Here is a 23,723-nt window from a genome sequence, read left to right on the forward strand (position 1 = left end):
GGCTCGACCTTCTGCCTAGGGAACTCGGCCCTTCAAACAACCCTGCATAGACATCAACCGATCCCTTTGACCTTTGTTGGAGACACCTTTTTTTGATGCAAAATGTGTCATTGATGTAAATAGGAGGTTGGAGGATGCCCTTATATACAATTAGACATGATGATTTGTCCTTATGAAGGTGAAGCCGACCTTGACACTTGGAGGCAAATTCAAATTTCAAATTTTCAATTTTTCCCGCCTTGATAAGGTCATGACTTATAGAATTTCTTTTGAATAAATAAATATTTTTCCTTATCCAAATTTGGTGATCTTTAGGTCGATTTTGGTCCTCTCGAAAAGAGGAATTCAATGCAATAATTATTTCCAATAGATGAGTTGTCCAATAGTGGAATTTTGGCCCTAGTTGCCAATTTTAACACTCCCTCTCAACTAGGGAGAATTCCACCTACCAATCCATCATGTCATCCGGTCATCATGAACTATCATGTCGTCACATACCATCTCAGTATCTCATCTCATCTCTGCTCTACTGAACACTGACATGAATAATGAAGAAGAATCTATCGAGAATGAGTCACAAGACCTTACCACTCTCCACTGACAAAATTCAGTCCAGAGGTAGAACCTCAATCAAACTTGATCCTAGATCAAGTTGTCGAACACCATGCATCCTAGACATAGGGAGTACGGCAATACACAATGTGTCCATCAATAGTGCTATGGTCCCTATCCACTTTTCCCAACTCATTGGCCAGATGAGAGGTGTCTCCCATGTGTCCCAGACTACATGGGTAGGATGATACTGGAGCAAATGCAGGGAAAGAATAAATCACATCCTGCTCACAGCCACAAGTAGGGAAAAGATGAACCACATCCTACAGTCACATATCACAATCATCGTAGGGAAAGGATAAACCACATCCTACTGTGACATATCACAATCAATCGTAGGAAGGATCCTACTCTTGGGGAAAGGATGAACCACGTCCCACTGACATGTCCACACATGACAACCAACAGATGCTTAAATGCATCTCTCACTTGGTTGTCCGCAGGAGAAGGTGAACCACTCATCCTATGCATATGCACTCAATCGTAGGGGAATGTGAACCACTCACCCTACATACATGTGTCATTGATCATATGGTAAGGTGAACCACTCACCCTACACACATGTCAACCGTCACGGGGTATCCATGAAGTACCTCAAGCCCCCAGGAGCACTCAAAGCTCAATGTTCAACTAGGAACCTCCTAGTAGGGTCTATCCATGACTCCTAGCCTCTCTCTAGAGATAAACTTAACCTTACCAAGAGGCTATGTAAGGATGACAGTAATTTGCTCATCCGACCAATAATTATGGAGCTTGGTATCTTTCTAATGTACCATATCAAAATAAAGCGGTACCCAATACTTGGAGCTATCGTGGAACATGAATTCTCTAAAAAATGAATCCCACCCAAGAATATCACGATATACAATGGTGATTATTAGCAAGAGCCCAAATGACTTACCAACTAGTTACATAATAAGCCATACTTGCTGTTATATTCATTTAGCCTCAAAAAATGCTTACAAAGCAATCGAATCAAGAGATATAGCACTAGATGTGTTATTTCCATCCATCACACTACCAACTGAACCAGCATCAAAATATACATGGAATCTTAGATTCGAGCAGTGTACCCCAAATTATAGATAATGGAATCACACAAATATCTCAATAAGCAGCTATCCAATATATGAGGCTTATCCAAAGATCAACTCAGAGTCTTAATAGTGAGGCATATGACTGATAGGGTGTTCATCAAGAACACCAGGGATTCTCACAAGATATACATATGCAGATCAACAGCTTCACCATCGTTAAGTGGATGGAATAGTGCATCAAGACTAGGTCTTCCATCTTGACTTTAAAGTCAACTCCCTCTTACATTGATAAACGAGAGGGTCATCAATCAGACATCATCAATAGTTGCATCTTTACAATCCAATCAATATGGCTTGTCCATAACTCCCTCTGAAGTCTTGCTTCAGTTGGTCATTTTAGCCTTCATCAACCTGTTCCTAATCTTTAATTACCAAATGCATGCACTAGCAGTTTCTTCTCACATGCTCTGCTTGTTCTATTGACAGTAGTAGATTAGTAGTTTAATGCATGCTGTAAGGGATGATGTCATATACGTTTCTACTTGAAACTATTTTTGAGGAAGTAGGTTAACTGTCAATAAACCAGACTTTTGCGATCACACTTTCTTGATTATAACCATGTTATTCTGCAATAGGTTATGTTACTTGTCAACATCTCTTGATGACCAGAAACTCCTTGTGTGCTGGTAATTTTCTAGCTACATAATACACCTTGAATCAGGTCGGCTTCAAAAGAGATCATACATATATGAATATGAATAAAACTACTCTGTTAGATGCTTCGACAAGTACAACAAGGCCACATCTCAAGAGACATGAATTTTCACCTTGAAGATTGTTTATGAATTGATCACATTCAGGTCTATAATGATTCACAAAGGTTCCATAATTGTATTGATTCTAGGGCTATGGATTTATGCTCCGAATTAACCTAATCATTACACAGAGAACTAAGATGATGTAACCACTTCATAACAGGCTCTTACATTGCCAACCAAATTGACATCCGCTTGTGATGAGATGCCCTAGAGAGTTAAGAGTCAGAAGTACCTTACCTAATCACAGGTCTTTTGATGTTGAAACTGATGTTTTGGATAAGGGCCAAGATTTTGTAAAATGAAGAGTTTATACCTGGTATTCTACAGACAAGGCTCCATTGAATCTTTGTTCTCTTTTAATATAACGAACCCTTGCTTTTCATGAGATGATAAAATCACGAGATGACGGAAGACCGATGCTATAGGATGTCAATTACGAATATTCCCTTAATCTCTGAGAACAATCTTAGATCAGATTCGAGACATTTTATAAACAATAGTGCACTAAGACAGATTTCCCAATCTGGCCAGTGACATCAAATCTAACAAATTGCTTACAAGAATTTGTTCTCTGAAGTGGCTACTAAATTCATTAATTTGAGCCATATGATATTAACTTTAAAGTGTCATCAAACCCTTACGCATAGCATATTGGAGCTGAACATCAACGATTGAGACTGTCCCACTGTTATGAAACCAGCTCACAAAAAGATAGAAAAGATAAATCAACGACTTATAAATCAGCCTCTTTGAGGGGGCAACCTCCTTTACATTACACAAATGAACAATTCTTGGATGATACAAATGACAAGACCTCCTATCTATATATAGGAGTCTAAGCGGTCCCAATACAATCAAAGCCTACATAACAATAAATTGTAGGGGCACAACAATAACAATAGTGGGCTTCTATGGGGTACAATAATAACAACATGGGGATTATATGGGCACAATAATGCAATAAGAGGGTTGCGTTAATAACAATAAGGGTTTACACTAGTAGTATAGGGGCCTAACATGCCCCTCTCCTTCAAAAAGTGTTGTCCTCAATGCTTGAGTAGTTTCGGATGCTTCTGTATAAAATTCTTATCCTCCAATGTGGAATCTTCACCGGGTAAGTTCTTCCACTTGATGAGATACTCAGAAATTGATCGATTTCGTAGCTGTCGTTTTCTTGTTTCTGTGACTGCTTTGGGTTCCAATATGATTTTTCCTTCTTCGTCAAGTTTTGGCAATATTGTTTGAACTGGGATCTTCTGCAACTTTTGAATGAGTGCCCACACTTCTTTGTCATTGTTCCATTCATCCTTTGCTTCGTTTATCCAATCTAGTTGGATAATAGAAATGGCACAAAACAATGCTTCCACATCCTCATCCTTTCTTGAGAGTGCATCTGCAACAACATTTTGCTTCCCTTTTTTATAGATAATTTCAAAGTCATAACCCAACATCTTTGTGACCCATTTTTGTTGTTCTTCTAAAGATAATCTTTGTTCTAAAAAGTATTTAAGACTATCATGATCTGTTTTTACCTTGAAGTGTCTTCCCATTAGGTAAGGTCTGATGTTTGGAGGAACACTTCCTGGAATCAAATGAATAGCATGATCATGATCACGAATAGGTTGGAGGCCTTTGGGAGTCTCAAATACTTTGGAATGATTGTCCAAGAATTTTTGGAGATCTGGAGAAATAGATGATTTCGATGTGGGAACCTCTAGCGAACATAATTGTGCAATTACACCTCGTTGTTCTTTCTTTAGAAGCTTTGTCATTCCATTAGAGCTAATTATCTTTCCCGGTTTCCATGCGATACCCCTTAATTCAACTTCCTTTCCTTCGAAAAAAAATTCATGAAAAGTTCTTAAAAATTAAAAGCTATTGTACCCAAGGATTGTAGCCACTGGACTCCTAGTACAACATCAGCACCACCCATTGGAATGGAAAGCATTGGATTATTCAATACATATTCTCCAATGGATAGCTTGATATTATGGCACTTTCCAGAGCAATTTATGGTTCCTCCACTTGCAACCGTCACTTGACACTCTGGTGTTGGATATAGGAAGCAATTCAATTCTTTGGCTATCTTACAATGAATAAAATTATGGGTACTACCCGAATCAATCAACACTATTACCTTTTTCTTCTCGATATGTCCTTCTATCTTGATAGTTTGAGGAGTGGTAATTTCGGCCAATGCATTACAAGATATAGTCGAATTCATTTCTTCTTTCTCTAGGTTTTTTCCTCGTGTATATCCTCTTCTTTTGATGTTCTTTGTTCATTTTCTTCCTGCTCTTCACAATCTATGTAAAATAATTTCTTCTCAGCACACTTATGACCTTTAGTGTATTTGCTATCACAACTGTAACAAAACCTTTTTGCTCTTTTTTCTTCCAATTATTGTGTTGTCAACCTTGTAAGTTGTAGAAGGCAAGGAGCAACAACACTTTCATCTTTATAGTTGTGAGTGGTAGGCTTCCTTGTTGCCATAATTTTGCTTTCCATTTTTCTTGCTAACCTGAATGCCTTCTCCAATGAATCAGGTTCCCAAAGGCGAACCTCATGATGGATGTTATCCTTTAAAGTCCCTATGAACACATCAATTCTATGCTCCTCTGGAATATCTTTTACCCTTATATTCAATTTTTGGAAGTCCTCAATGTGCTCCATCATTGAACCCTTTTGTTTGAGATTGATCAATTGGCTAAAAAAGGTGTTGCTTTTTGTATCCTCATAATGTGCCATCATTTCTTTCGTAAAAATGCCCAAGTGACAATTCGTTTACGAAAGCAAAGCCATCAATACCATACAAACTGATTTGGTTCCAAATATAAAGTTGCAATGCGTACCTTTTGTGTGTTTTGCACATTATGGAGATCGAAATATTGTTCCATCTGCACTATCCATGTTATGGGATTCTTGCCATCAAACTTCCTCATATCGATCTTTGGAACGTGGTGGGTCTTTGTTCCAACATTAGAGTCTATGAAATCATGATTAACATTTCTTTTGTTTTCATCATGAGTTTCCTCTACTACCTTTTTGCCATTAGGAAGCCTTTCTTGTAGCAACTTTGTCAAACTTTCCTTCAAACCTTCCATGTCTTTCTTCAAATCTTCAATGTTGTCATTCTTCGAATCATGATTAACATTTCTTTTGTTCTCATTATGAATTTCCTCTACTACCTTTTCACCATTAGGAAGCCTTTCTTGTAACAACTTTGTCAAACCTTCCTTCCAACTTTCCATGTCTTTCTTCCAATCTTCAATGTTGTCTTTCATACCATTTATCTTAGCTTCTATGCCTTTCTTTAAACCATCCTTCTTAGTTTCTGTTACTTTTTGTGAGAGTGAAATTTGTTGCACTTGGTCTCGTAATTTTGATATATCATGTTGCATTTCTTCCTCTTCTTCATGGGTCATGCTAGAGATTTCAGGTTGCTTACTAGGTGTTTCCATTTTCTTTCTTCAGGGCATCAATTAACGATAATAATGCCTCACTATGCCCTTTGAATTCCTTCAAACTAATTTTTCAAACCAAACTTATGCAAAAATTTAAAAAAACTACACACCTTTTTCACTTTGTAGGAGCTCGATATTGAATCTGTTGTATCTCTGTAATTTTGGATCTCCAATGTCTGAAATTGTGTCCTGCGGTAGCCCTCTGAGTCCTCTTTCTAGCCTCGCAAGTCTGATCAAGATTGGATTCTCCAAGAAAGAGTTATGCCAAATCTCCCACGATGACTTGATTATAGATTGGTTCACTAGAGCGAACTTGTATGAAGTGCCACATGTCACTGTTTCGACCTTAGGACCTGAAACCGATACACAAAAAAGCTATGGGTCATCCTCTTTCTGTAACTTCGTACGAAATTTCAATCTAATGCTCAGAAAGAAGGTTATGACGATTTTCCCATGGTCACCTATTTGGGATGTAATTCAGGAACCTGCAAAAACCCTAACTTTCTCGGATCATATCTCCGAAAATGTAGCGAGATAAGATCTAAAATTCGAACCCGAACTTCATCACGATTTAGACTCAAAGGGGTTTTAATTTAAGAGTCTGAACCTTCGTAGAAAACGAATTACAGTGAACATGCCACCATGACCTATTTGTGATGGAATTTTGGAGCTTGCAAAAACCCTAACTTCCTCATATCATATCTCTGAAAATATAGCGAGACAAGATCTAAAATTTGGACCCGAGGTTCAGAACGATTTCGGCTCAAATGGGTTTTTGCTTTAGCGTCTGAAACTTCGTAGAGAAAAGGTTATAGCGAAAATGCCACGATGACCTGTTTGGAGCATCGAAACCCTAGAATCCAAACCTCTAATACCAAATGTTATGAAACCAACTCACAAAAAGATAGAAAAGATAGATCAACGACTTATAAATCAGCCTCTTTGAGGGGGCAACCTCCTTTACATTACACAAATGAACAATTCTTGGATGATACAAATGACAAGACCTCCTATCTATATATAGGAGTCTAAGCGGTCCCAATACAATCAGAGCCTACATAACAATAATATTGTAGGGGCACAACAATAACAATAACAATAGTGAGCTTCTATGGGGCACAATTATACAATAAGGGGGTTGCACTAATAACAATAAGGGTTTACACTAGTAGTATAGGGACCTAACACCCACCTTGCCAGAGACTGCTAATATTGTCATGCAAATACTATCATAATGTTGAGACTAACTATAATGCCATAGTGCCAAGACAAACCATTCTACTAAGCTTCAAATATATATGTTATGCCAAATCAATATGGTGAGTCATGCCAACTCTGTCTCATTTATGTATATATATAGGCATTGTTGTGCAGAGATGCGAGTCTGAACTCATTTGCAAGATACATACAGCAGAACCAATAATATAATCTGAGATATCAGATGATGCCTCAATGTAGAGTGATGGCGTGCCATACATAATGATATTCTATCGGAACATATATAATGACATGCCGATACACTGAAGACAAATGTGCACATATGTTGTATTGTACAACATAATAGCAAAAACTATATATCATTGATATGCCAATAATATGATGTCAAGGTCATTCTCTACACTAATGAGATGATGTTATGTATATGAAGGTATTGAAGTATAAGGAGATGCAATAATCTCATCTTTGCTTTCTTGTTTAACAAAACTTTTCAATAAAAGTGCAACATTATATGATAGAATATGCATCATTGACCTCTCCAAAACTAGTGCTTTCATTTCTTATATTGACATCTCCTTGAATTGATGGGGCAAAAGTAGATTAGCTACAACCTTGGCACTTTCCTGCCAAAAGAAATCCTCTATAGCTGGTGTTGATCGAAGAGCTGAAAGGACTTTTTCATAAGAGTGGAACCAAAAGACAAAGAGCGAGAGACTGAGGCAGAATGTTGAAGTCGAGCGAGGCTTGTAGACTGACTAGGAGAGGATAGAGAGTAGTGTGAGTCATCCAAGCTTGAAACAGGGAGACCTAATTGTTCATCTAAACCCTCAGATCACAGTAGCCATCTGAATCACAAACAAAAAGCTCAACCAATGTGGAACTAATCCTTTAAGCATTGGATTGGAATTGAGTCTCTAATTAGAGCTATCAAAATTAAAGGGTTTTCTCCCTCTTTCTGATTTGAAGATTTTGTGCAGCATTCCAGAATTCATAGAGTATAGTCAACAAAGATCTTCCATTGATTGCTTTCTTTTTCCTCTCTTACTTAGGCTTGTCCTCTCCTAGCTCTGATACCATGTTAATTTTCGGAACATGTTCTTCGCATAGGACAATTACTTCAAAAAAAATCATATAGCCCATTTTTCAATCCATTATATTTCCATTAGCGATCACATAAATCCTTTTGACAGTAACTAAAGAAAAAACATAAATAAAAAAAATGTTGAAGATGGGCCAAGACAAGAGAACACAAGAATATGGCTCAAGCCAAGGAAAAACCTCAAGATGGGGAAAACCCTTGATCAATTCTTCTTATTATTAATGTCAAATGTTTAGCAAAGAGAGAGTACAATAATAAAAGGTCAAGATTGACTTACCAATCATTATCATGGCTCATCAATGCAATTCCGAAGCTGAAAAGATATACCTTCTTAGGTTGGTGACATACTACAAAAGAAGCTTGAACTAGTTAGGGCAACTTCCAGTCTATCAAGGAGCGGCTATAATCTAATCAATCAAGATAGCCATCCAACTAGCATTCAAGGCTACAAGTATACATTAGATCATAGGTTGTAGAATACTACGGTTGTTGGTTGCTCTTGGTTAGGGCATGTGGCACACTACATTTGCCCTTACATAGTCACCCAAGTGACCTTTCACAGCTGCAGATTTCCTCCAAGACAGTCAGTCCTCCATCCGCTACACGACAAGGCTTAATCCAGCCCCCAAACACATCTTGATGCCAATCTGCCTTCACTAAAACAAGTCAACAGTCTACCTGGGCATAAATTTACCCTCACGGTTCACTGTTCAACAACATAATGCTTACGGCCTACATGAGGAGGACTTCAGAAGGTGCGACCCACCTAATAGTTGGATTTCACATCATAAGAAATGCATCTAACTACTCCATCTATGCCCTTATGCCTACGGTCAACCTCAGGAATAACGCGGACCTACAATGGAGGATAAACATACCCAGAATAATTCATAAATAAGCCCAAACTTGCTTCTAGGAGGCTCGGCCTTCTACCTAGGGGGCTTGGCCTTCTGCCTAAGGGACTCGGCCCTTCAAACAACCCTAAATAGACGTCAACCAATCCCTTTCACATTTGTTGGAGACACCTTCCTTCTTCGGCCATTTCAAAGAGAAGCAAAATGTGTGCTCCCTATAAATAGGAGGTTGGAGGATGCCCTTATATACAATTAGACATGATGATTTGTACTTATGAAGGTGAAGTTGGACTTGACACTTGGAGGCAAATTCAAATTTCAAATTTTTCCCGCCTTGACAAGGTCATGACTTATAGAATTTCTTTTGAATAAAGAAATATTTTTCCTTATCCAAATTTGGTGATCTTTATGTCGATTTTGGTCCTCTCGAAAAGAAGAATTCAATGCAATGATTATTTCCAACATATGAGCTCTCCAATAGTGGAATTTTGGCGCTAGTTGCCAATTTTAACACCTCTTTACCTCACTTTATTTTTATTTGGTTGTACATGAGTACCTAATACGGCTGAAAATTGTCGAGACTCATTCACTAGGATACTCCAAGGTTGTGCATCAAGGGGGGTGTTGGGGTACATTGCACTAAAGAGTTCATTAGGAACTCATCAAGACCTACACTCGAGACATCATTTGACCCCCTTCCATACATTATTAGGGCCACATATGACCACTTTTCATTCACTACTAGACATTCTCCATCATTTGTGATTGTTACCAACCCAAGTGGGTAACCCCTAAGAGAATAATTTCTCCCATTTTGATCAAACTTGCCAACCAGCAGTTCTATGATGATCTATAGATAGCTAGCCTCAAAGACCCTCCATCCATGTTCCATTCAGTGCTTTATGATATATAGCTTACTCGTCAAATGAAGGTGGGTCACCCATTGAAAGGTATATTAACCATTTTTGTAATCAATTGTTTTCATTTAATGTGTAAGGGCATTCTAGTATGGATCACAGGTTGAATTGGATGATAGACCACTTTTGGTTGTATTCTTGCTCCCATACTTCATCTTGTTGGTTATCCCCTGGTCCTAATCCATTATGACCTTCCTTGAAGCCTTTCTTTCTAGTGTCTAGGAGGGGCACAAATAGGAGGCGTTAATTGATGTTGAGTGTCCATGGTAATCCATACTATACAATTTCCATCTGTTCCCTGTATCCACATTCCATATACTGGTTAATTGCTATCTCTCACCAATATTGGTTCCCTATTTTCCTCATTGTTGCATAGAGGCCCAAAAACTTGGCCCTAAGAAGTTGATGCAGCAAAAAAAAAAGAAAAGAAGGAGCATGAACCATAATGATAAAATGCAAAAAAGTTGGCTGGGATATAATAAAGTATGTGGACAAAAGCCCAACCTGAGCTCTACCCCCCTCATTAGCCCTCACCCAACACCTAGTTAATGCATGAGCAACCCTGTTAATCGGATCAGTAACAGGACTCATATTATATGCTGATTTCTTGTGCTAATTTGCACATTTTTAGATGATTATCAGCGCATAACAAGCTAGGGGCACAACTTGATATTGGCAAACACCAATCTGAACAGAGAGGCAATCAACTAGTAACCCTTGGGCTGATTCCCTATTAGTTATCACTTCATTTTTGTATTAGGCCTTAGTGTCAGTGTTTTCCTAAGGTGCATATTTGTGTGCTAACTCAACTTGAATTTTCTCCTCTTTCTCTTCTACATAAACTATTAAGATTATGGAGAATTTTGAATGCATCTTCAAAGATACATAGCAACATGGCAACCAATATGACTTACCCACCTCTCTAATGGCAACCACTGCATATTCTATCTTCTCCTTAATGTTGCTAGCTTGATCTCTATTGATCTCTATTGCTTCTTCTCCGGTCCTCCTCACGGACCACCAACATTCGTTCAATTTCTTGTGCTCGTGACCATGCGCTCTAATTAAGACTTCGCATGCCCATTTGAGCTCATGATGCTGCTGTCATGTGCGTCTTCTTAGCAAGTCTCATTGCACCATGAACAAGGACTCTTCCTTTTATCCATTCAACCTTTGGAACCGTGTTCCTAGACCACGTTCTCTGCAACTTCTAAAGTTACCTTCAGCATCTCCATAGTCCCTTTTCGACCTTGCCTCGGCTCCTTTCTGTGCCTCCCATGAAAGCTAGTAATCGGTGGCCAAGAGGACTGCCTCTCTTTTGCTTCTGTTACGGTCCTCTGTTGCTTATTTTCTGCAGTGATATTTTAAAGACCATTCCTCCTTCGCTCAGCTCTGATGGCCATTCACATTTCCCCCAATCCGTTTCTTCTTCTTTGAGAGAGATGCAAAACGTTTAGCCTCCAAGAATGCCAAGAGAAGCCCATTCATTCTCCAACAGTAACCCAACATTATTTCCATCTTTTGAGGGACAAAGCGGATAAAGCAGACCCTGAAATTTGGTGGTAGCCTAGATAGTGTTGTCAACGACCTGCTGCCAGAATTTCATTGCTAACAAACACTGTACGATCAAGTTAGACAAAATTACATTTACAGCCACTTCTCATTTTTAAGCTATACACATATGAATCTGAGGCCACTTGTGTCATCTCACCACAGTCCAAATTTCATGTTCATCAGGCTTCATATGCTCCGTTATTTAAAAATATGAAACCAGTATTTTAATTATCCACTTCTGCAGCAATCTCTCCACCTTTTGCAGCAACCTGTGTTTTGGAATTTTATGCCATAGACTCAAGCTTTGGTGAGGATGATAGCTAGATGGTTCCAACCTAGTGGAGCCCCCCCCCCCAACTTGTAGTTAAAGCCAGACGCAAGCCCTAAGTGATTTTGGTAGACGTTAGAACAGTTACCTCCCTGTTGTGTCGTCTTACCTGCGAGTACGTTTGACCTTTTGATACCTTGGTCAGTGTATAGCGTTGAAACAGAAAATCATAGTTATGGGTGAAGCCGGTGCCACAGCATTGTAACGGTGCTATATTTGTGAACCATGGTTGTGCCACTGCACCTCAATTCCTTAAGAGGACCTGAAGCAGCCCAGTCGCAGGTGGGTCCACCGAGATCACAGCTGCGTGCAACTCAACAGAAACATATGAAATGGGTGTGATTTAGTGCATACCTAGGGCCATTGGAATAATTACTAATTGCAGCATAAATTCAGTACAATCATATCCTGCACAGGCAATAAACACACCCTGGCGGTATGTATGAACAAGGGAAAATGGATCAATTCTAATCGAATCAACCTTTGCACACAAAATGTAGACCCTGAAATCCTAGCAGCTCATAATCAAAAGCCCAAAAAGGAAAAACTGAACCGAAGGCTAATTGCAGGTCGTGCTAGTCTTAGTGGCCCTAATTGCCGGGATAAAACAGATGGTTTTTACAATTTTCATTTTCTTACATGAGTGTCCATGGAAAAGCATTGAGAACAGACGAAAATAGAGTAAAGAGAGATCGAATTGCATACGTGATAGAAATTTGGCAAATACAATGATGAATATGGCATACAATACTGCGCGGTTCTTGGCTTCCTCGACAAGATCCCGCAGTTTGTCCATGCTTTTCTTCTCCGCGAGAAGCGTCCGGAATCTTGCATAGATAGAAAATTGCAGTGAAAACACAGATAGCCGATCAGAATTTTCAAATAAATGGGGGCTTCAGCTCTTTGTCGGCCATAATCTTAAAAAAATTGACCACAACCATAATTTTCCGTTTCACGTTTTCCCAGTCTACCAAACATACTCGTAGCCAAGGGGACTCGATCAATTTGAATTAAAATTCCCTCACTCGAAATTCTTTCAAGGGAGACAAATTACCACTGTAAAACATCAACCTAACCTTTTGAGCATTAAAAGATTATAAAAATGTCTTAATGGGATTTCATCGGCATAATTATTGAATAAGGTTGTTAGCGTAATCATGGAACGTTACATATTATAAAATCGATATTAAGGGTTTTTTAACGTTCCTCATATTTATCCACGTCGCTGATGTTATAATTTGTATTTTTTTTAAAGAGTTAATTGGGTTATTTTGGGTAGTTGGGTAGAATAGTTGTTTTTTCTACCTAGATTTAAAGTTTTCTTAGTAATCTAATGAGTTATAACCATATCTCTTTTTGAAATAATTGAGTGGTTGATACAATGGGATGTTATCCCCTTAACCTAGTTTCAAATCCCCTCAAGGAATAGGCTCCCTTCTTCTTGTGTAGTATAAGTCATAAATTCCCGATATTATTTTATACACATCCAAAATACATCTAAACATCAAATTTCTATGCTACATTAAAAACATGTTTTTAGTAATGTCCATAAAAGCACTCAAACAACACATATAACCCATTATGGGGGAGATGAGTAGGAATTAAGCATAATGTAAGAAACATTGTATGTCAACATTTTTTAATGTCAGTCTCTATATGTCAAATTTATATTAATATGTTGAATTTATCAGATGTAAAGGATATTAATATTAATTCACCATATTAATACAATACATCTAAGCATCAATACAAATATCAAAAAGAGGGAGTTGTATAATATTATTAATATAACATTATTTTTGTATTTGCACCAAAAGGCGCTCTATAATCCAGTATGCGGGAGATGTGTAGGTGTTAGATGTAATGTAAGAAAGATTATATGTCAACATTTTTAATGTCAGCCTCAATATGTTGAATTTATATTAATGTGTTGAATTTATAAGACGTAAAGGATATTAATATTAATTCATAGTATTAGCATTAATAAGATAGAATGTCAGCTTCAACAAATTAAATTTATTTATATATTAAATCAAGAAAATTAATAGACAAACCCCAATATGGTGAAAATTTGGAAAAACTCACATCTTCTTCAAAATATTGCTTACATTAGTAAATTGATAGATTAGGTTGGTTGGTTGTTGGAATTTGTTGAGATATTTTCTCAACAATATTCTCCTTGTTTGGAATCTCTTGGATCTCATGAGCACTATTTATGTGGCTTGTAATTTGGCTTTGATGATAATACACGAATTGTTTTTGAGTGAATTTGTGCACCATGTCTGCTCCATTTTTCTTGTTGGTATCATAGTCTATTCTCGCTCAACTCCCTCATGGGAGGGCAAGGAAGATGTGAGAATTGTGATGTTTGAGCCTTTGTAAATAATTAGATTAGCATAGTGTGATCCAGCATGTGAGTTCAAATTAGTTTATTTGTAAGATTTTTGTGTGTTTGTATGGTTTTCATGGATCATGGATCTGTGTATAGCCGAAGAGCAATGTAGCATTGAAAATAATAATTATTTCAGTGTTGCAGTCCATCGTTAGGCGAGATCAATAGTTCACCAGTTGTAATCTCACGAGATCAATAGTTCACGAGTTGTAATCTCCATATAGTCCGCAGATCTTCTATCATTAAGTTAGGCTATGTAGGTAAAGCACGCCAACTTTGACGATAAAGTTGCACACAACTTGTATCATGTGTTTAGCTCCAGTTTGACAATTGTGTCGTATGTAATGTCCCCTAATAGTAATAAAATAATAATGATAAATAATATAATATAATATAAGATAATATTAAAATATAAGTAAATAAATAATAAGAGAATATAATAAACAATAAATAAAAGATAATAATGGTAAATAAATAATAAATAATAAATAAAAGATAATAATAGTAAATAAATAATAAAGAGAATATTATAATAATAAATAAATAAAATAGTAAATAATAAACTGGAGTTATGAATAAATATATATAAAAGTAAAAATAAACAAATTTAACAAAAAATAAAAAAGAATAAAATAAGAAAAAGTTAAATTAAGAGAAATATTAAATTAAGTGAAACTTAAAATAAATAAATAAAAGTTGTATGTTGACACATGGAATGTGTGCATGCGAACCCCTTTCTATTGTTTGGTCTATTTAATGGATGATGAGGAAGATGAGATTCATCATTCCTTCATCTATTCTCTTGGGAGAAAAGAGTTGTGAGACAAAGAATTCCCTGGCAGTAGTACGTTAATTGAGGGCTTGGGGTGGCCAGCTGTAGATAGATTATATGCAACTGAGCCTATTGTTGGGTGGACGGTCGTCCCCAAAATTTTGTTGCAGTTAGCGGGATTCAAATAGCATTCAAGTCTGAAATTACAAGTAAAGAATATCATTCTACATGTAAGTTGTTTGGCCCCAAGGCTCGCACCTGGCTTAGACCTCATCCGCCCCAAGGTAGGCATCCGATCATAGTACTCAATGACTCTAAGCATCTCGCAAGATTGGCCCACTCCCTCCACATTCACTAAGGTGCATAGCCCCAGGCATCGAAGCCCTTACACCCCACCAAACTTCGACATCCCAATCCAATATCAAGCACTTGGCATCCTCAAGATGGTCCCATAGCCCCTCAAGAGCTATACAAGACAAAGGAACCAATAGCATATGTATTGTTGATTGAGTTTGTCTCTAACCCATATGGTGTTACATATTCTCCCTCACAAGTATGGGCTCCCATGAGATCATCAAATAAACTAGCCCTCTCGGCCCATTTGTGGAGTTCATGTCATTCACCAGACCTCAACATGCAACTGATGCATTAGTTATAATCATAGTATCAAAGAAAATAATCCATATGCACACTCTTGTATGTTATCCTAGTAACATAACATCATTGTTATCACAATGTTCTAAATAGTAAAGAACTACATGCTCTTGCATGTCCTAAAATCTGCATGCAATTACCACATGCTTCACATCATAAAATACCTTCATAAGTTATAACATCAACATATTTGCATCAAAGATATATCATGACATCACATAATAAATGAACCACATGTCAATATACATCATATCATAACATCATGATCTCTATGCATATCATTTCCATCATGAGCATTCAACATCATTAACAAGTAAATAAGTAAGAACCACATACACATCATTAACCTCTCATCAGAACTATATCCATTTACAACATACCATCACATCATGAAACATTATTAATATGAAAATCATCTCAATACTTATCAAATATAGAACAACAATACACTTTAAGCATTCTTATCATGAATTAATTTCATTTACTTATATAAACAATGAATACTAACTATGAATGTTAGTGTCATGTCGTAATCATTTCTTGTTCTTTCTATTAGGAAGTTTACCATTTACGACGTAGGTATACTCATCTAAGTACATCGTTAAATTTCAAATGAGCCTCATCATCTTGAACCTTAATCTCTCGTAAGATATTCTTCCTTCTCCAAGGAAATTTTAGTGAAATTCATTGTTAATATATTACCTTTGTACAATCATTTAAAACATCAATATCGAGTTAAAATTCCATGATCACTATATATATATTTTCTTATCCATTCTAGTACCATTCTACTTAATAACACGCATACACTAGGTCATCTTTGTTTAAGTTTGTTATCTTGCTTAATCAACTTACATGCGGGTTTGTCGATCCCTAGTAATTTGTCCATCATTGTGTAATTATCATTATACATCCTCAAAAGACCTACCTATCTCATCAAGTTCTCATCTCAATACCACTTGACCTCACTTATTTTATCAATTTGTGCATATTCTTCTTGAAGTATCATTATAGAATTTCCAAAAACATATGTTCTTATGCTTCATGCTCAATGTTTTCTAATTAATCCACCTAGTTTACTTCCTTTTCCATAAGTTAAACAATCATTATCCTTGAAACATTCTCCTAATTTATTGCTTGTCATTTCTCACCAATTACAAGTATTCACAAATTCCAATCTCAACACTTTTAAATTTTGTAGGTCATCACTGTGACCCTTACTAATCATGTTGTTCAATCCAGTCATCAATATCCTTAAGAGAACTTTCCACTTGGGATAGACCCCATAATTTATCCCTAGACGTTATTACATTTTCACAATTCCCTTCACACTTTAATGTTATGCACCTTAAGAATTGTATGAACTTTAATTAGTTACTCCAATCTTAAAATTTCATATTATTGTTGTCCGCATTAGCACCATGCTCAATTATCACTAATGTTGGACTTATCATGTAAACAATACCTTAATGCTAAGGCATTTTCCCAGTTTCTACTCGCAAAATCTTCCCAATTTTTGTTTCTAGCTTCTTTATTCCCGTGCTACAGACATTCATGGATTATATATTCATAGGTTACCATAATTCCTACATCTTTAATGAACTTCATAATTATCATGATCATTAAACTTCATTAATTGTTATCAATGCCTATTGCAAAATCTTTCATCGTATTCTAAGACAATTTATTACTTCTTACTGTTTTCTTATGCATGTTTGTGAAACTTCCACTCATTCTGTTAAGTATATATCAAGCATTATTCTCTATTTATCTCATTATTCCAATTTGGTCATGGTCACCATGAGTACCACTCATTATCGTTAATAATAAATTTGTAAGTTCCTCCCTTGTCATTCCTTCTTATATAACTTCATTAAACATATACCATTTAGATTAAGGAGCAATCTTAGAACCCCTCCCTTTTTTTTTCCTTTTAATAATGTTTAATACCTTTATCTCCTTATACTTATTTTTCCCCAATGCTAGTTGTTAGCACTATTATTTCAATGTTGTATCATTTTCTTTCCCCTTTTTAAAAGGAGATATCCTAAAAAAAAAGTCACAACATCTTGAATTCTATTCTATAGGCACTTTAAATATATTCCACATCCACTTTAAATAGTTTCCACATGAAACTCCCAATTCTTTATATTGTATATCGTACTAATATTTTCTCTTTGATAAGAAAACATGATAAATGATAAACATTACCCCGTTTCATTTATATCACTAAATTCTCACTTCCAATTTACATCATTCCTGGTAGGTTGTCATAGTAATCATCACCCCATAGTTTCATCATAAATAAGTTTGTTGTGGATTGGTCCTCATCTCATTTGGATATAAAAAAACTTGAAACACTTCAACCTTCCAATATTTCGTTAAGTTTCCACAATGCATCACTCTAAAAGGTGTGCCTCTTAAGAAGTGGAAACATAAAGATCTTAGTGACAACGCAATTTCTATAGTTATTTTTTTTAATACAACCTCTTTAAGTTACACATGACTTAAATTAATTTCAAAACAATCAATGTGTGCATAATCCACCTTAATCCACTTAAATATGATTTTCCATACCTAGTTTGCACATGTAACTTGGCAAATTTAGTCTATTACTAGTCCCGAATGCTACTTCATATTGGATGACCTCTTCATAATGTTCATAGTTATGATTTAATTACCATTCTTTCCTTCTTCAAGAGGCTGCATCCTTAGAGAAAAGTCAATCAACAAACTACCAATATTCACCATCAATCCAAAATTTCAATCACTCCATCTTACTTAACCAACTAATATGCATCATTATTACTAGGTTTTTGTTTATTCACTTCTCCTCCAATGTAAGTAATCAAACATGATCTCAATCCTTGCATCTTTTCTACTTCTATTTCATCTACTCCTCTCTTTTTTTATTATTAAAAAAAATTATCATTTTTTTTGTAATCTTGGTAGGACTACGTCTTCATCATGTCCATCCAACTTCTTACCTCGATCGAAGGATATCACAAGATTTGAACCTGAGACTTCTGGTTTAGTGAGACTTCATTTCTACGACCATTGCCAATTGAGGTACCCAAAGCAGACAAATCTTTATCAATTATTATTTTACACTCAAATTTCTTATTAAATCAAATACCACACTTATAAATATTGTAAATAATAATTTTATAAACCTCCATACAATAAAATATTACAATGTATTTCTAATAAATAATAAAATAGAATAATAACTTATCAATCCTAAGATAATATCTTAATATTAACTAAAGAAATTCAACCTTCATTACCCATTTCAACATAGTAGTTTAATAATAATTTAACAAATTCAAGCTCTTTCATCGAGTTTATTAAATGGATTGAAGCCACATCTTATAATAAAAAAATCTCAATCTTTAAAACTTCTATTCATTTTTGTACTATATATTAATATATGTTCTACATAACACTCATTATTAATCTTTAAACTAATTCTTTCTTTGTTTACTATTATTATCTTTTCTTTATTGTTTATTATTTATTTACTTGTATTTTAATATTATATTATATTATTTATTATTATTATTATTATTAGGTACATTACATACTCCCTCTCTTTAAGGAACTTCGTCTCGAAGTTAAGTTGAATAATTTAACATTTTATTTTATTTAGCTATTTATTACTTCATGTTTCTCCTACACCCTCTGCTGAACTAGTATAACTAGCAGGCATGATAACCATGAATACACATGGAAGTGGACAAAGGGTCAAAGAGAAGTCCAGGCATGTGCACCATGACAATGTATACTATTGGAGTTGGGTGGTGCTTTCACAACCCCAATGTTCGATCCAGATTCCGAAAAAGCCATTAATGGATTGGCAGACGTAGGATCAAGGTTTGGTACGATTGTCAAAGAAGCACAAATCAATCATCTTTTTAAATATTTAAATTGGACAAGAATAGTATTAATGACTTTGCATAGGTCAAGCGGGGAAAGGTAAGTTGTATAGCAAGAAAATTATGTTGCTCACATGATTTGGATTTGCTTCAAAAGCTATTAAAACCATGACTTTGAATTATTATGCTTTATCTTTATTCCAACCTTGTGTTAGAAAATTAAATATTACAGACCAATGGAACACATAAAAATATTGCAGAAATATAAACACAAAAAACGCATAAAACAAGAGAGACACAAATATACGTGATTCACCCAATTTGGGCTACGTCCACAGAGAAACAATCAGTCCTTCCTTTTATATTATATAGCAAAATGAAGAGATACAACCTACAGCAGATCCGTTGTAATTCCCTCTTCTCTCTCACACAATCTCCTCTCTATTTTTCGTTCAGAATACACATCTACATAACCACAATACAATTCTCTCATATATAGTGAGGGGTTGCATGCTAGGGCAAAAAACCCTAAATTAAACATAACTTCTACCGTCATATTTCCGCCTAATGAACAACCCAGATTGACTACGAAATCACAACATTTTACAAGGCAATTATACATCTATTTTTAGCTTCGGGGGCGTTGCCCCGCGGGGGGGCTTTAAAGAATCGTCGTCGTCCCCTAGTGGCACGCAAAAACGGACAGTATTTTCTCCACATTACGAACTGGGGTCCAATGCGGTGATACCTTTGAATAAAGAATATAATCAAGCTCCACACCCAACACCTTGTGATCGATTCAAATGGAGGGAAGAGAGAGAGAGCCTTGGAGGCAAGCTAGGGCTACGGTATAAACTAATGAGGCTTATGCTTGGTTTTGAAAGTGGGAAAAATGACAAATATTCCTTGAGATTTCCCGGGCGTTGTGGAAACTTTGGATGCCTGTTGGTTATACTATTTTAGTAGAGGGTGTAGGGCAAACGTGAAGTAATAAATAACTAAATAAAATAGAATGTTAAATTATTCAACTTAACACTAGGACAAAGTTCCTTAAAGAGGGGGAGTATGTAATGTCCCCTAATAATAACAAAAATAATAATAACTAATATAATATAATATTAAAATATAAGTAAAAAAAATAATAAACAATAAAGCAAAGATAATAATCATAAATTAATAGTAAAAAAATAAAATAAAAAAAATAATAATAAATAAATAATGAAGATAATATAATAATATAAATAAATAAAATAGAAATAATAAATTGGAGTTCTAAATATAAGTAAACTATAAAAATAGTAAAAATAAGTAAAGTTAACAAAAAGTAAAAAGCGGGAAATAAGAAAGAGTTAAATTAAGAGAAATATTAAATTAGGTAAAACTTAAAATAAATAAATAAAATTTGCATGTTGACACATGAAATGTGTACATGCGGACCCCTTTCCATTGTTTGGTCTATTTAATGGACGATGAGGAAGATGAGATTCATCATTCCATCCATTCTCTTGGGAGAAAAGTGTTGTGAGACAAAGAATTCCTTGGCAGTAGTACGTTGATTGAGGGCTTAGGGGTGATCAATTTTAGATCAATTATGTGCAACTAAGCCTATGGTTGGGTGGAGAGTCGTCCCCAAAATTTTGTTACAGTTAGCGGGATTCAAATAACGTTCAACTCCAAATTATAAGTAAGGAATATCATTGCTACAGGTAAGTTATCTTTGCTCATATTTCTAAAAAAATCTATGTTAATTAGTTGAATAGAGGTGTGTTGATTATAAATCGCATAATTGATCTAATTAGTTGTATATTTAAATTGTGGGTTTTTTACATCGTAGCGTTGGTTGTCAGCATTGTAGCACCAATGCGAACGTCTAACTCTTCTTATGGAAATAAATGCAGATACCATTACTTTCCCAGATCTTACAGACAACTTTCTCAGAGGCAAAGCTTATTGAAAATTGCTCAACGAATGATGAGTGACTTATGTACTAGTCTGAGTCAATTGGTGGTTAACAACTAGGCTACGTTATCTGGCAATAATGATTAGGATATTCGAGTGTCCACACAGAAGTTGCCTAATCGTGTTCTGTTGATCAGTGTTGCAACTTCATGTTGCACAATAGTAATATTTTGGTATATTAAATAAATTAATACTTTTATAAAGGCCTTTCATCTTCCATGTCGATCTTTGGGAAAGATTATGTACATCACACCTAAAGACTTCAAATTTGGTTTGAAATAAAAATAAAACCTAACAATAAATATCACATTTTTAGTGGACTTGTTTCATGTTCATGACACTGCAAAGATGTGATTTTGGAGAACGAAATTGTTGGTGGGAGGATAAATATATCACAAATTCAGGAGATTTGCACGCTTGGGAGAAAATACGCTTGGTCCAGTGCTGGCTAGTTTCAATTTACTATGCATAATTTTATTTTTTTGTCGCCATGTGCAAAAGATTGGTTTAATTGTTTTTTGGTGTGTAAAATTTGTGAACTTGTAAGCTAGTTTATAGAAAAGGTGCAAAACCAATTAATGAACAGAGAAGCATAGTGCAAATTACGGGTTCTCTACGTTCTTCAGTGCTGAGATAACGTATCACTAATTTTGTTGTGTGAGTTTGTTATACGCTGATGGACCTTGTTATGCTTTGGGCTTTAAGAGTGTCAGTTACAGGTTATGTTATGAGATCCATGTGTGTATAAAGTTAATTTCATAATTGACTGTTGGATATAGTCCAGTGTCAAGATTGTCCTTTGGGAGATCGAGAAGCATCAATTATACAAAGTTCATCAAAGATGGTTAGAGGTGATTATGTCTTAAATGAGTCAAATGGGAAGCTCGAAGATTGTGGCGGTGAAAAGAGCGTTGTCCGGGAGACTTCAGAGTGAACATAGTTACTGATCAAACATGAATTATTACCTCAAAATGGGTACTCTAGCCCAAAAACATGAAAAAACAAAAACAAAAACAAAAAATGAAAATTGTTTATGCCAAAACAATGTTTTTTTTAGGGTAAATTTTCAACATTTTTTTTAAATGGAAGTAAAAACCATTTTTGTTTTGAAAAATGGATGAAAAAAACACCCTTACAAAAAAGTGTTTATTATGGAATAACAAAAAAAAAATTGGGTTACAATTTTGACATATTTTAGCAATGGAGTTAAAGATAAAATATCCGGACTTTGAAAAGCAGTAAAATTTCGACAATTCTTGGACATGATGTTAAAGATAAAATATCATGTCTTGAATCCTGATAATTCCAACTATTTCCATCAATGTTGTTAAAGATAAAATATCTTGACTCTAGAAAACCTTGAAATTGTAATTGTTTTCAACCATATCACTAAAGATAAAATATCATAATTCATAAACACCTTAAGATTTTGACAAATTTTCAACCTTGTAATTAAAAAACTTCAGTTTTAACACATTTCAACCATGAAATTATGGACAAATTATATCACCAAAACAATTTTTAAAAATGAACAAGTAAATGAAAAATTCATTATTCCAAGAGTAATTTTGATTTTAAAGGCTAAAACTATAGCTCTTTTCAAATTTTAGCCTAAGACAACTTATCCTATTGCAATGAAAACCTAAAATCAACCATCAAAATGAAGTGTTCTTTTTAATGAAGCGTTAAAATTTCAACAATTTTAAAACTATTTTATACCAAATGATAACAATAAATAATATCATGGCAATATCACTGTATAATTTAAAAAATCGACATTAATTTCTATTATTTATTTACTTTTAATCAACATATCAACTTTCGTAGATTGAATATCACATACACTAAAGCATATAATCCAAAAAAACATAGAAATGACCCATAACTTCATCTAAGATCATATGGAAGTCAAAAATATTTATTTCAAGTTACCATGCAAAACATCTCTAAAGACATGAATTTCTTTTAATTAAAACATTAAATCCAACAAACATAGAAATGACTCATAACTTCATGTAAGATCATATAGAAGCCAAAATATTTATTTCAAGTTACCATGCAAACATCATTTACATAAAATGCCTTATATATTTATTCACAATCATCCATAGGATTTCACACACCATCAAAATCTACATCTTCAGATGAATGACTAGATGAAGATGAAGAT

At 35.1% G+C, this 23,723-nt stretch overlaps 1 protein-coding gene across 1 annotated transcript in view; it reads right to left on the bottom strand.

The window, feature by feature from the left end:
- LOC149195094 (uncharacterized) overlaps positions 1 to 12,959 on the bottom strand; it is a 460,489-nt gene extending 447,530 nt beyond the window's left edge. The window contains 1 exon segment of the mRNA XM_089405246.1: positions 12,607 to 12,959. Coding sequence (XP_089261372.1) covers positions 12,607 to 12,697 — 91 coding nt within the window. The 5' untranslated portion in view covers positions 12,698 to 12,959.
- Between the last annotated feature and the right edge of the window lie 10,764 nt (positions 12,960 to 23,723).

Source organism: Pinus tabuliformis, chromosome 2_2 (assembly GCF_031772625.1).
Source record: "Pinus tabuliformis cultivar Carrire ecotype Pingquan chromosome 2_2, CPIR1, whole genome shotgun sequence".
Lineage (NCBI taxonomy): Eukaryota > Viridiplantae > Streptophyta > Pinopsida > Pinales > Pinaceae > Pinus > Pinus tabuliformis.